Source organism: Phasianus colchicus, chromosome 4 (assembly GCF_987193195.1).
Source record: "Phasianus colchicus chromosome 4, bPhaCol1.hap1.1, whole genome shotgun sequence".
NCBI classification, from domain to species: domain Eukaryota; kingdom Metazoa; phylum Chordata; class Aves; order Galliformes; family Phasianidae; genus Phasianus; species Phasianus colchicus.
Window position 1 is genome coordinate 32,014,969 of NC_143439.1, and position 15,945 is coordinate 32,030,913.

Here is a 15,945-nt window from a genome sequence, read left to right on the forward strand (position 1 = left end):
TGTTGCTGTGTGACAGATGGCAGCTGAGGGGCAGTGTGACACAATGGCATCTGACATGGAAGTGCATATGCAGCAAAGGGATGACACTGAATTCCTCCACACAAAACAGTAGCATCCACTGCCATTCATTGACACTTGAATGTTGATGGAAACCAACCAGTGGATGTGAGCACAGAATGGCAGTGGTTGGTGCATTTCAGCAGTGGCAACAGTGCTGTGAAAGACAAGCCGCACTCCAGGCGGGCACGTATCACTGCCACACCATGAAATGAACAGCATCTCAATCAGCTCATCCACACTGATTGGTGGATTGTGACCAGGGAACCGCATACAGAGCTAAACATCAGTTTCAATGTGTTGGAAATGATGGTGGCAATGTTGGAATACCACAGAGTTTGCTCCAGATGGGTCCCACAGATGCTCACACCATGTGCACATTTATCAGGACCAACTGAACCAACACAGGGCTGAAGGTGACAGTTCCCTCAATCACATCATTACCGGTGATGAGACATGGTGTCACCACTATGAGCTGGCATCAAAATGGCAGTCCGAGGAGTGGCAACATTTGAATTCCCCATGGAAGAAAAAGTTCACGAAGCAGCCCTCAGCAGGTGAAGTGACGTGCACTGTCTGGTGGGACAGCAAAGGGCCTTCTGGCTTCCCCAGAAACTGGACAAACCATCAGCTATGACTACTGCAGTGCTGACTAAGCTGAGCGCTCACACTTCCAGGCAGGCCAGAGAAGAGGACAACCTTTCTCCTGCAGTACGGTAACACCAGGCCCATACCAGCTTCAAGACAGTGACAATCCTGGCTGAAAGGTCCTATCACACCCACTGTATAGTTTGGATTTTGAACCTTCTGACTTCCATCTGATCAAGCCAATAAAAGATGGACCGAGCAGGCAACATTTTCCCAGTAGTGATGCTGTCACAGCAGCTTTGAAACAGTGTGTCACCTCTACCGGTGCAGATTTGTATGAGCGTGGCATGCAGGTTCTTGTTGATTGCCTACAAAAAATATAGAGCTAATGGTGGCAACTGTGTTGAAAGATACCGTTTTGCAGCAGACAATTTGCTCTATCAAATAACACTATTGCGCTGTTCACATATGTTCTAATTTCCATGAAAATAAGTGAGAAGCAATACTTTCAAAGCAACGTGAATTTTTATCACTAGACCTCCCACGTTCCAGTCTTCTGCACTGCAGACAGAGTACCACTAGCCCCGAACAAAGTAATTTTTTGATCGCAGGAGCTCCTTCACCCTTTACAGTGACTTGCAAAATCACATTCACTAAGCGCTGGCATCACAATTTCTTTCCAATTCCGTGGCAATGAAATGTGAATTAACTCCTACACGCAGTAACCATTTGCCTCATCAGATTGCTGGCATATATACTCTAATTAGGAATACCTGTGTGTAAATCTCCAGAATTATATCATCAGCATGACTGTTTTTACAAAGATGATGCTATGCTGGGAACTATGCAAAGAAAAAAAATGTGCACCCAATGGCAGGGTGGATTTCTAGAGGATTTCCACACAACTTTGCACCTAAGCAGGGAGGAGGCTGTGCAGCATACCTCAGTGCTAGACACTGCAAGCTGGATGAATAAAAACAAGGGGCTGCAGGAACACAGGATATTTATATACACACCTCTCTTCAGTGTCCTCATTCCTTTATTTCACTGTCGATTTGTCCCAGGCACACAAGAAACTCAAGAAATTTTGTGATGTTTCCACAGCCCCTCTCAAACTGCAAAGTTACCTTGCATAACACTGGTGAGCTTATTTTATCCAGGCTCTGTAGCAGCCCAATGCTGCTCTTCCCAGGTTAGATATCAGAGTTTTCTCCCAATGGCAGCATAAAATGCTAATGTTCTGTTGTGTGGATGCTGAGAGACACGAAAAGTGAAGATGCAGCACCACCCTGAGTGCCAGTAAATTCAGACTTACTATTTCACAAGCAACTGCATGATTTCCTTTTCACAGTTTCAGGTTTTGCATATATAATACATAGCATATTATGCATTAAAGTGGTTAATTAAGATACAGTAAGTCCCTATCTATATAGTATATTCTGTACTAGTATTTAAAAAAAAATCCTATATGCTTTAATTTGTCCTAAGTGACTTTCGAGACTACAAAAAAAAAAAAAAAAAAAAAATTAGCTGTTGACAGCAGCCAGCCCTGGGCCAAATCAAAATACACAACACCAATGCAAAGTGACACTTAATAAGGACTTAAAAGTAGGACAGCCCATTTGGAGGCAATCCTAATGCAAGTTTTACTGTAGTTATTAAAGCTCTAAACTGAGTAGGCAATACCTTTCCCAAACAGAATTTACAGGATAAAACATTACTTGAAATATTAACAATTTAAAAAAGAGAAAGGACAAATCTGATCTGTGTTTACTAGGTATTTTTTCCTTTGAAAATACAGACTTCCCCTCAGTGAAATACTACCAATCCCTCAAAAGCCAGAGCTTAGCACAGACAACCTGGTTTGGTCAGACAGCTAACTCTCAGTCTTGCCAGGCCAAACAAAATACCACCAGGACACCGTGCATTTGTGCCAAGGAGACACAAGCTCGCTTTTGGCAGGCACCAACCAACACTGAGTCTCACGCCAAGGGGCCATGCGCTGCTGAACGACACGAGGTGACACTGCACACATGGTCCTGTGAGTCTGTGAGCAGACAGAACCATCAGCTCATACCCTGCCCATCTCCATCTGAGACCACAGAAACATTTGAATTAGAATGGACCCTTAAAGGTCCCCTAGTCCAACTCTCCTGCGAGGAACAAGAACACCTACAAGTACGCCTGGTTGCTCAGAGCTTGGTCCAGCCTGACCCTGAATATCTCCAAGGATGGGGCACCCACCACATCTCTGGCAACCTATTCCAGTGCTTCGTTCCCTTAATCACTTACAGCTGGGCTACAAGCCATGTAGATAGCCTGTTTCACATGGGCCACCCAGCCCCATCCTGGGAGGCTTTGCTTAGGGGCCTTCTTTCACCCTCTGCTGTGTGTCACCTCTGTCCCATGGATCCTGCATGCCTCAAACCCTCCCTGGCTACACCAACATTGAGACCACAAAAGAAGGAAAAAACTGAAAGGAAAAAGAGTTCTCCTCTAGGCTCAAGAAATTGTCTGACATATTGTATAATTTAAATGATGCATTCATGTATAGCTTATGGCTTCTGAAATTGAAATACAATCCATTTCTCAAGGAAACAACCAGAAATAAAGCACTGAAATGCCACTGGAAAAAAGAAGTCTATTTGCCAGCTAGGTTTAAATGTACCTAACTGTCTCAAATCCCATTATTCACTGATGACAGTGGAAATCAACCTAAGCCTTTAAGAACACAGTGCCAGGACTGAAACTGAGACAAGAGCTCCAAAATTTAAAGAAATACCAGAAACTATTTTCTGAACAAAACTGCAGGTCAAAACCAGAATGAAACCTCAAAAATTAAAGCTCTAATGGCAACTGGAAACAGAACTGCATAGGATCCCTAGACTTCATAGGTGCTACTGCTCCTTACTGAAAAGCTCCAGAGCATCATATGGGCTTTGTGTTCATTTGTTGCACTCATCAGCAACTGTGGTGAGCCGGTTCCAGAGCTGCCCTCAGAACCACAGGGCAGGAGAGATGGCAGTCTCACACTGATGCTCTGGAGAGAGGACACTGACTTTTGCATCCTTCCACAACCTCTTCCACCCCACCTGGCACCAAATTATCTGTCAGCTTAAATCAGTGCAGAGCTACAGCAACTAGATTGTGCGCACATGCTCCTAATTATATGAAGCTTCCCATCTCTCTTAGGAAAAAGTCGGGCTTCAGATTGCAGCATGACGTACCCTGGTTCATTTCAGCACCCTCATTCATCACAGACGCTGATCTTGCCGCGCTATACTTTCTGATGTGGGTGTATCAGTTCATAATGCAGCAGTGGAAACCCACTGGGCATGCAGCATCTTTCCATAAAGGAAATAGGTGGAGATCTCAGCATTAGACAAGAAAAGGCTGCATTAGAAGAAAAGGCTGAACACTTTCAGGACAGAAGAAAAGTGGTACGAAGATATGACTTTCCCTGGCTAACTGCTTGGTTCAGCAACGCACAAACGAACACAAAGCATTTGACCCAGTGCAGATTTGCCATGACTTTCATAGGACTGGTTAAAGCACGCTGCAGCTTTGAACTTTGTTTTATTTTTAAAAAGGGATGTACAGAGTTAACGGGATGAAAGAGCTTGAAATGAGAGGCCATGCAAATCCAAGTCATGCCACAGCACTGTGAAACCACAAATGCTTCTGGGTGGTAACAGTGTGGGGGGACACAGGGGAATGCTTTCCTGGGCACAGACCATTTTTCCAGAAAATAAACTAGTTTGTTGTTACCTTTTTAAAATAACAGTTAAAGAGACTCACCTATTTGGACCTGCTGTTCTTCACCAGCCTGCAGGAGAGAAAAGAAACACATGCACAAAGTGTAACTGGTGTAATTACTATGCAACGTGTGACAGCCGACTGTTTCTAGAAGGCTGAAAAATCCCTCAGTTCACATCGCACCACTTTTTACATCTCTGCTTTTGGTTTCCAGGATTGGCATTTTTCCTCAGCTGAACAAACAGCTGTGTCCGGCAACGAACTAAGAGAGCCCTTAGTAAGTTTAATATAAATAGAGGAGCTAGGAAACCCTGACTCAGAACGACCCCTTCTATCTACCGGGACACACAGAAAGCGAGAGTCCGGTGCCCAAAGAAAGGCCCTCGGGTGGCTGCGAGTGACCGAGCGCTGAGTCGCAGGGAGCACGGAGCGGACGGCTCCTTCGCCGCTCCGCCACGGAGCGGAGACGGGGCGGCAGGCGGAGGTCAGCAGCCACTAGCGCGGGGCCGGGGCTGCGCTACACCCAGCGGGCGAACTCTGCAGCTCCGCCGCCTTCCCGGCCGAGGGGAGGGAGGGAGGGAAGGAAGGGGAGCGCCGGAGCCGGTGGCTCGCTGTCTCGCTCACTCACCTGCCGGCCGGCTGCAGCGCGGGCCCCCAGGAGCGCGGCTGCCACAAGCCACAGGGGCGGGAGCACCATCACGAGCCGGCCGCCCGCGGACCGCCGCCCCGCGCGACCGCACGCTCCCGGCCCCGGCCGCGCTCTTCCTGCCCTCCTCCTTTCGCCTTCTGCTCCGGCTCTCTTTCCCTCCGAGCCCCCGTCTCGGCCGTCCCCGGGCTGCAGCACCCCGCTAGCGCCGGCGCCCCGGGGCCGGCGGCCGGGCGGGCTGGGCGCGGGCGGCGGTGGGGCGGCGAGCGACCGCGCCGCCTCCTGTTGCTCGCTGCGCCCTGCCTGCGCCACGCATCGCGACCTGCGGCGCTAATAAAGCCGCACCGGCCCCCGGGCGCGGCCCCGCCTTCGGCACGGCTCGGCACACCGACGTCAGGGCCGCCCCGCCGCCAGCGGCCGCCGGCAGCCGGAGCCGCACCTGGGCCGGCCCGGGGCTCGGCCGCCCGCTCGCAAAGGACGCGCCGCCGAGGGGAGCGGGCGCGGGGCAGGTGCAGCGCGAGCCCCCGGCAGCGCCCCAACGGCTGACGGGGCCGCGGCCCCGCGCCACAGAGAGCCGCGTCCCGGCCCGGGTGGAAACCCGAACCCCCTCCCGGCCGCCTTCCCCGCGCAGATCCCGCCGGCGGCTCTCCTCTCTCCTTTCTCCTCTCTCCTCTCCCGTACGTTCGCCTAGCAGACGTGACGCCGTTGAGGCTCAGCAATGAGAAGCTACGAACAGGCACAAGCGGGGGTATCCCCAAGGGGGGAAGCGAGCGAAAAGCTTTATGGACGTTTTTTATTTGTAAACAAATATCCAGGGGGATAAAGCGCTCCCGCATTCCTGCACTGCAGCAGGACTCAAAAAGATGACTGAATTTCCCCAGGATGAGGATTATCCCGTGTAACCTGACATGCTTAATGCAGAAATGTGCAAACTGAAATCCCACTGTTCTGCTGGACGTTCTGTATAAAATCTCCTACTTTCTGTGCTCACGTGAAGCGGCCCAAATGAGCCGCGGTTGGCCTTCGCCTAGCACAAACAAGCAGACCATTGCTACCCAGAAGCTTTCAGGACAAATGCTTGAAAGCCTGTCCATACTCATAGAATCACAAAATCATTAGGGTTGGAAAAGACCTCTGAAGACCACGTCCAATCCACCATCCACAATGACCACCATCCCTCGCTGCCACATCTCCTTGAACGCTTCCAAGGATGGTGACTGCACCACCTCCCCGCACAGCCCGTGCCACTGCATCACCACTGTCAGCGAAACTGTTTGTTAGAAACCATCACCTCAAAATGAAAAAGAAAATACTGGTTCTTCTAAAGCCAAGTTGCCCCACTGCAGCATTTGAGAGAGCTGCAGCCTCAGTGTACGGCGAAGTCCTGACTATGTAAATCATAGCCCTGAACTCCGCCAGCTTGTCTCATAAGGGAGGAAAAAACCTCTAAGAAAGCAGAAATGCCTGCATCTAATACCTGTTATTACTAAGATCATTTCTGCGCACACAACATACATAACAGCCTGTTCCGACCAGCATGCTGTAACACTGGGCAGTGGCACACTGCACATGAGCCAATTTTTGGAAAGGCCAGAATCAGAAGAGCTGAGGTCCTGTAAAGGCTAACTACATAATTATACGTTAAAATTGTCAGTTGTAATTGTCAGTTAAGAAACACCAGCTGACACTATCTTTCCCCTGCTTCTGAACTGAGGCACTGAGTGCAGTCACTTGATAACACACCATTCTTCTCACAGACTCTTTCCTCATGCAGCGCACAGAACGCATGCCGTCAGCTATTCCATGTTTTATTACCCTTCATGACGTTCATTATGTGACCTCAGGCCTTATTTATTGTACATTATTCAAATCCTGAGAACCATAGTGTTGATTTCCTTGAGGGTTTATCTAGAATTTGAACACCAGAATTTGTTTTCTGCAGTGAAACGAAGGACCAACAGTATTCTGCACTTAGGCAGTGCTTCACACAAGCTAACTACAGGCACAATTCATGACTTGGTCTCTCTTTCTCACATTTAATATTAATATAGCACTCCCAAGTTCCAAGCCAGGCTCTTCCTCATTTCCCCCTGTCCTCCAGGCATTGGATGGGCACTGCTGAGTAGCACAGCAAGTAGCCAAGTGCAGAACACAGCAACACAACGCATACCAAGAACCAAACCTCATGCATTTTGTGATCATAACCACAGTCTTCCAATAAAGCTGTGTTAATTCCTAGGTGGCTTCACTTTTCCAATTAGCTAAAAACGTACAAAAGACAGATCTGGAGGCCAGGGCAGATATTCTATTCTGTAGCTTTTGAAAGCAAAGAATCAAGGCTTGGCAGAATTATAACAGAGCAGTAATAAGGTGTTAAAATGACATGTCTCATCAGCTACCTTCAATATGAAACAAGAACGAGCATCACAAACTGAATGTTCAAGTACTGTCTTGGTATGTTAAAGACATTTTTCATTGCTAACAGCCCAGTTTGGATGTGCCATCATCAAAGCAATCATGGATTTTCTCATGTATACTTTGCCTAATATATATGCCATATAATATATGCACTTACATATGTAAGTGTATATATATGTATCTGTTAAAAACCTGCTAAATATTTGCAATTCTAAAATTATTCTTACTAACACTACATCAGATAGGCTTTCTGCATCTGTGCAGTTTCTGTGGATGCGCTAGGCTGACAGCTACAAATATTTTATGAACTTGAGGTTAGGCCCTGAAGCAAAGAAATGCTGAAGTCTAAAAGGTTTTGCACGGGGCCGGGTTCTGTACAGTGAAGAATGCAGCAGTATTTAAATAGCAGGAACAATATTTATGGGAGCTAACACTCAGTATTGCAAGTTAGATGTGACATTACCTGATTCAAAGGGCTCGGGGACACAGTTTCTATGAAGTCTCCATTTTTCTCACAGCAGAAGAGCCTGCAACAAAACAATTTCAAAGGAAGTACTAATTGGAACAAGAACTCAGAGAAATGTTAAAGAAAAATATTCCCCACACAAAACTGAGAAATTAACTGGAGTTTTTTTGTCTTATTCAACACCAACTTCCACATAAACATATTTTGAGACAAGCCTCTAGTAAACTTGACTACAACATCCATGAATAAATCCTCCATTGTCTAGTCAAATCATATACTCCTCACCAATCATGTGTGCAGATGTTGCTTAATACAAATTTTTGCAGTGATGTTTCCTGATACTTAGGAATAAAGCTTTTCTCCCACATTATAATTTATTGAGTTTCTGATTTACAGTTTTCTTTGCCAGTCTGTAATTTCATGACCTTCCTCAGTAGTGGCCAATTTGGAATGCATTAATTCTATTCTCTCTGAGATAGACACATCACTAAAGATCAGCCGGGGTAAAACAAGCTGCACTGGGCCATGGAGGACATCTTTCTTGAGCATGAGTTATTGCAGGTTGGTTCAGAAGAAGGCACAAAGCCAGTCAGAGAAGGTAGGTAGAGATGCACTTACCTTCTTGGCCACCTAGTGCAAACTTAAGGTCAATATCCCTTATGCAATGCTTGGACTCTTTTCAGCCTCACTGTTAAAAACAGAGTTTGTACTTCATGTCTAGATCCCAGCTGTGCTGAAATTCAGCTCTGCTGTCAAAGTCTCATTTCTTCTAAGGATCGAAACATCGGGAATAGGATTCTCATTTTCTATGAGGCATGCCCTGATCCACATGTAACCAATGGGCTTGGTCCTTAGCCTGGCAGTGAAATGGGAGAGTGGGACTGTGCTGTTATGGAAGCAAAATGCCTGTGGATACATTTTTCTAACCTAAGCACAGCATCAAGCTGGCCAAGTTTTCAGTCTGCTAACAGACTGCTCAACGAAAAGTAGAACTTAGTTTTAATTTTTCAAGTTAGAGATGCAGGAGGCCTACAGCACAACCTCTAAACCTAAGGCAATACAAATCAGTTTCTTAGGACAGGATACATCTGAAAAGGTCTGCGTCTCATTTTTAAAATTCGTTACTATTTGCATTTCAGTAATGCCTGAGGTCCTATTCATGGGCCGGAGTCCCATTGTAGCAGGCATTGTGAGCGCACACAATAAAAGGGCCATGCACAAAGACCTTTCAGTCTAGGGGCTGTAGTTGTACTACTATGAAATACAAACCCCAAAAGCCCGGACACACAAGAACCAAATGTTATGTTCTTAACTGGGAACCCATCTCCTGCCGCATGTTTCTGCAATTAGTTGTACAACTGTCCTTGTGCAGCAAGGTCACAGCTGCAGCATCTTTTCTGCTCTGCCAGCAATTTGTCAGTGTCATTCAGATAACGAAGGTGCCTTGAGCGGCTCCAGACCTTGCTACTACCACAGTACAGGAGTGCTTGACATTAATATCCAGAAAACTGCCTCCTCTCTGCCTCCTCAATATGACAGCTCTCGTCATGCAGCCCACAGTTTCATACCCTTTTTTGCTGAGATGCCACATTTAATGTTACAGCTTAATTTACCATCCAGTCACTTCCGTGCTTTGGCTTCCAAAACTGCACAAAACACTTTTTTGGATATTACACTTTTTATCTGTTTACCACAGAAATATAGGAAAGAGATTTCAGTCAGGGTGTCAGACAAGAATTACCAGACAGCCCTTGAAATAAAAGCACTTTATAAATGAAAATGGCTATAGTTTCTCCTTCACGGTGCATTAAAATTGGGAATATTAAACCATGCGACTGTATTTAATTGTTTTAAAGACACTATTAATCTAGCAGATCATTAAATGAAGAAACATAGTAGACCTATTATTTCTAACAAAGCAGTGTAAGATTTATGGTCAAACTTTAACCACAGTACATAGGAAACTGGAGAGAAAAATGTGAGACATGAAAATTACAGTTGTAAAATACGTTATGAAAAATAAAGTAGTACTAGAAATATAAGAGGCAGTGCTTGTGACAACTTTGTATAATAGATAAATTCCATAAAGCTGTTCTTATTTTAAGGTGGTTAATTTTGAAATGATGTGTGCCAAACAAAATTCAATTAAAACTACCTCAAATTCTCAAAAGAAATGAATAAACAAATGCCCATAAATCATTCTAAAAATAAGTTCCAGTAAGACCACACTTTCAATATTCTGTGGTACTGATACAGAAACCAGTGGTTCTTGTGTTGCAAGAGGTTCCTGGAAGTGCTGAGGCAGCGACCCTCACATGTAGCACAGACTCTGATAGGGCCAAAAGCCCATTAAATGCTTCTCCTTAAGCCCCCAGAAGAAAGTACAGATGGAAAATAATGTATTGTCCTGTATAGTTGGTGCACTTAATGTGTGGTTTGCACCCGCTCTGCCTTAAAACCCTAGATAATTGCCTATGCATAAGGATTTACTTAAATTATACCTGTGCACTGGAGGTACAGAAACTTGCGTGCTAACCATGCTCATTTTTATGAGCGTTTTTCTACTTGTAGAAGTCCTGATTTACACTTTTATACCTACACTCCTTCTGGAATGCGGGGTGCTGTGCAATCTCATTGTACGTACAGATACATACACATGATGCTAGTGCTCCTCTCACTACTAGCAGTCAATAAGGTATCTGTTCTTGGTGAAGAAGAAAGATACTCATATACCATGCTGCCAGGTCACTGACTGTAGATTCTCATTTTTCAGTCACTTTTACTTATCATTTGCGCACATCAGTGCAATTTCTTCAATCAATGCTAAAGCACATGCTACATACATTTAATTTATGGCAGGTTAGACAAGCTGTTGGTTCACAAAAAGGTACTGTAAAGCCTTCCAATAAAGGCCATGCCCTCCATCAAGCCACTAGACTCACAAGCAGTGCCCATAAAGCAATGAGATTAAGCCACAATGTAGTATGAGCCAGAGCAACATCTTGCCCTACTGCATGTTCACCTCCCATTGGCTTCACCAACTTGACACTCTTTCTTTGTAATTTATCAGTAAGTGCTTTGGTTTTAGTCACATCCTTATAGAAAATTATTGGGGAGGAGGATGGTTGCATAGAGAGGAAGTGAAGAATTTTGATTCTGATTCCTTTTCTAACACATTATCTTATCTTCCAGAAACACAATAAGAATCAACTAGAATCAACTATCTTGGCTTCTTACTCTAAAACCATAAATGACAAAAATACAAAATGAAATGTAAGAATTAATAATATCCTGTTTGAAGATTGTTCCTAAAGCAAGCCACTGAGAATGTCTGATTCAGCTCCAACTTGAAGCTGTCTGCTCCAAAGTGTTATGATGTTATCTTCTTACCTTACTGAACACTGCAAGTCGATTCTGTCTGCAGTTTTTGTTATTTCCATGCCCTTGATTCTATTATAAAAGCTCATTTTGTGTCCTAGGAATAAAAACAACAGCTTGAGGATGGTTGCCAGTAGTGTCTCCTTTTGTAAGCACTGTAACAATGACTGCAGTTGGAACCCAAGAGATACCACTGTTCCTATAAACTGCCAATGCCTCAAAGAGCATTTTAACTAGGACCATGTGAAGTTACAGGCTATCTCCTACCCTCCAACCATCAGCTTTACGTCATAGTGCGTTAGCACTTCTAAAGAAAAGAGGCAAGCAGTTTATGCTGCTATCTTTGTATTGAATACATTTTGCATTTTAGTTGTTCTTTCCCAAATTAAAAGAAAATTAGAATAATTTAAGCTCTGAGTCAGTTTTAACTCTCTTCTATTAATTGTCCCCGTGGTTAGGATGAACAACTATAATTGAAGGCAAAAAATAACCTTCGTGGAAATGCAACATGCAAAGGACTCACCTGGAGTGAATGCAGTATTGCATGCAGCTCTGGAAGGGCTGCTGGAACTCGGAAGGGCTAGCACATTTTCAGATATCTGTCCACTCGCTGCATGGTGGCGGTGTTGTGTCACTGACACCTGGACTGGTATGAAAGTCTTTAACTGCATACTCAGGACAAAGTCAGCTTTCTCATCACATGATTTAAATGCCTAAGGCTACTTTCCATTAAAGAACCACCCATTTTTTTCCCATCTTCAATAGGCATGAGCCATGTTACTGAAGATGCATATACCATCCATCTCAACAAGGTCATACAGAAATTACTCTCATCTGTGAAACATACTGAAACTTCAATTCCTCAGAAGGAATAACTGAAATAATAAGGAATTAAAATTTCCTTCAGTCCAGTGTCACATCTAAAGCACTCGCTTATGCCATCATGCATATTCAAGTCAATATACATGAGTAAAAAGCTAAACTGGGATTATGTGATAAAGAGTATGCAAAATAAAAGAGCTGTCACTATGGATACAATGTCAGAAGTGGAATGGACATTGTTATTCTGGACAATCCCAGTTCTAGATGGAAGCAGGAAAGTTTTCTGGTGCAAATAAGTGTGATAGAATCACAGGACAAAATACTTGCAATAAACCTATTCAATAGGTTTCACATACAAGAACAAAGCATGGATCAAAATTACATCAAAATTACATCAAAAGAAGGAAGTTCTCAGTTGTTAGCACATCTGGTTACTCCTAGCAGACATATTTAGGCATAAATTAGAAGCAGCACATAAGAGTAAGTACTTAAGTAAATACTGTCAGCATAGGAAAAACTTTTGTAACTATAGGAAGATGCATCCAAGAAGTTTAGATGCTAGTGTTATTTCAAGATAAATACATATTGCATAGATAAATCTACGTAGTTCACTTCCCTGTTAACTCTTATAATGGTCAGAAGACACTAAGCCCCATTTTTAATTGAACATGTGACTAAATTGGAAATAAATAATTTTTAATTAGAAAGCCTCACATACAAGTATAATATTACTAATATTTCCTAGATGTTGTCACTAAAGAGTGTGCTAAGATTACTGAAGTTCAGTTATCTTGGACCTTGGAGAGCTATATTTTTCAATTTGCGTTGGGGACAATTCTTTTTAATTCTATTTTCTGGAATTGTCATAATTGAGATACAGAATGAGTGTTTGTAAGTACTACTTAGCAGACCTTTTGTATTAGTAACAGGCCTTAAGCCAGAATTACTGCCCATACTGCTGGCTGATTTCATTTTTCCCCCCTTGTAATAGGATAAGAAAGTGCTGCTTTGCATGTAGAGTGTTCCGTTCACGTTGCTTCTGTGCCAGTTTACACATTGGACTATGTATGTTATGTAGGTTGGATGGGGAAGACACAGTCTTACTCTTTAGATACATATTTTATCTAAATAGACAGATTATACACAAAATCACTGAATTCTAGTACATATTCTGCAACGCACGTTGACCCCAATGCACACGGTAGGCTAGTACAGGCAGGATTTTCAAAGACTTTGAAAGAGGTTTGACCTAAGGCTCATTTAAATGCCATATTCAGTTAGTATTCAGGCCATCAGGGCAGAGACACCCAGCTTCCTTAGGCCCCTCCTGAAAATCCCAGCCATGAGCTTCCATTTCTTACACTGTGTAAACAGATCATTCAAATTCACCTCAGTCTCTCTGAACTTCACTCCTCCACATTATGAGGATCCATCTGTTTTAGGAAATCATCTAAACCACAACAGACAATTCCAAACACAGTTTTAAAACCAGAAGCTTAAATGAAAATGAGAACTGATCTTCTGACCTTACCTAGGGTCATTTTACCACGTCAAGGCTGGGGTTATTTCCAGGGCAGCGTACGAGAGCTTTCACTACAGCTGCTTGAATAGTACTTTGCCTGTGGATTAATGATGAGTTAGGCTTCTCATTCTCACCAGCCTTTATGATGAAGGAGAACACACAGAGGATTTCTTCTGAAACGGATGAATTAAAAAGACAAAAGTAAGCTAACCTCCTGACCTGTAAAATAACCTTTGTAGAGAAATCCATTCAACATAGTTGCTCACTGTTTCTGGGAAAAGGAAGAGAAGCGGTTTGCAAGAGGAAGCATTAACTTGTATACTGTTTGAGAGGGGAAACGACCACAGCAACCTGTTTATCATGAATTTACATGCGGTAGAGGAGAGAGTATATCCAATAAGGATCTAGCTGTGACTGAGTGCTGTAAGCAAGGACTTAACAGACTTAAAGCAAAAGACTTACACTGTTCTTACTGGTATTTAAACTAGTGAAACACTCAAGTGAAATAGAGAAGCAGCTTTTTTTTAGAAGATAAACCCTTCATCAGGTGTTCTGTTTTCAAGTATTTGAAATTGTAACTACTTATTTTCTTCACATTTTATTCATATGTTTATTCACTTAAGGATTTCCACAATTACAGCAAATTACAAGCTCAAGGGAAACACTCTCTTTCTGGGTTCCTAAGGAACACAGAGTTTCATGCAAAACTTAATTTTCTGAACCTCAAGACTCTTCTAAGAGGTGTCATGACAAAGCAACACAAAATCCTATTCACTGATGGTGATGCAATTCAACACACAGACACAAAAAACAACATAAGAATGGTCAAACACATCAGACCAAAAATCCACCTGACCCGGTATTTTGCTTCAGTGAGTAGCCAATAGCCAAGGAAGACTGAAAAAATGAAGCAAGACTATATTGAGAATGCTTTTTCAACTGCAAGGCTGAGGAACAGCAGTGGAAAAAAGAGAGTAGTGATTCTCAAGCAGCCTCACAAGCCCACCTGAAAAACACCCATGCTGTGGTGGAAGCACAGTGCTCAGTCAAAGGCAAGTCAGTAGCTCATGTGCAAAGCATATTCCCTAGCTTAGAATATTTCTGCTCAATTTCTAGGCAACTTTTAGAAGTAGTTTCAATTGCATGTGCCAAAGAAGAAGGAGGGAGGAAGGGAGAGAGAGGGAGGCCTCTAGCAGATGGGACTGTATACAAACACATATGTTCAGCTTCAAGTATATAAATCCCAGTGAACTTAAATTAGACTACATTGTAGGCTTGCATTCGAATGTGTGACAGTTTGCCATCACTTTAGCATTCTCCAGAGCTGTGCTACTGCACAAAGTCTACAACATCAGTGTTTAATTTCTCTCACATTTTCCAGGAAATCCTCAGGACATCATGGAATAGCTGAATATTGTTATCTGCAATGTAAAATATAGTGTGTTGTTTTAAGACTCTTCTGAGTTTATTTCACATAAATTTCTGTCTATGTGCAACAAATTACAGGATAGTATGTGAAAATTCAGGTCAGGTTAGTAGTGTAGTTATGTGTGGGTATACACATATACACATGAGAATACATGGAAAAAATATGTATTAACATAGATTCTCCTAATCAGTTATCGTTTATTTCCTGACCACTAGTCAAGACTATCAGTGCTTATGGCATAGCACACAGTGGACATGCATATATGCATACAATATTTTCACAAGGAGAATAGGTAAAATAATTCTTCAAAGCTAAGCTTTGAATTTCAAGGGTGAAAAGTTCACCTCTACTAAAACTCTTAGGCTGCAACAAGACAGTGAACAATATTCATAGCAGGTAGAAATTCAGCTCTCATTAATACAGAGGGAGAAAGTCATTCTTCTTTCTTGTAACTCTTTCATCATCAAATCCATATATCACAAAACAAGCACTCTGCCTTTAGTCAGAAGATGCCTTTACATTCTTAGGCATCCTTCTCAAATCATCTGTGTGCTGTACGCAGGCTTATGCAAGCTTGGTTTCATTCTCTTTCTGAATTTTTAAAGTGTGGCACAGTCCTTTCCTTTCAATAACTACATGGAAAAGGACAAAAAAGTACTTAATTTATTTGTTTTTGCACATGTTTATTCAGTTTGGAATACTTGCTTTTATTGGCCTCTGGTTACAGGAAATGCCCTATAGCACTCTGTGTCTCAGCAATATACAACACAATCAAAAATGGCTAAATATCTGAAAACCAAGAAAGCTCACATTGGTCTACTGATGGCCAGTAGAATTTGTAATAGGACATAATTCTATTAAGA

At 43.1% G+C, this 15,945-nt stretch overlaps 1 protein-coding gene across 1 annotated transcript in view; it reads right to left on the reverse strand.

Annotated features, from left to right (window-relative positions):
- The window catches only part of ADAMTS3 (ADAM metallopeptidase with thrombospondin type 1 motif 3), a 140,135-nt gene extending 126,354 nt beyond the window's left edge, over positions 1-13,781 (reverse strand). Inside the window, 6 exon segments of the mRNA XM_090139115.1 lie at positions 4,444-4,471; positions 7,929-7,992; positions 11,833-11,866; positions 11,869-11,950; positions 13,678-13,763; positions 13,766-13,781. Of these exon segments, the coding sequence (XP_089995241.1) occupies positions 4,444-4,471; positions 7,929-7,992; positions 11,833-11,866; positions 11,869-11,950; positions 13,678-13,763; positions 13,766-13,781 (310 nt within the window).
- Positions 13,782-15,945: the final 2,164 nt, after the last annotated feature.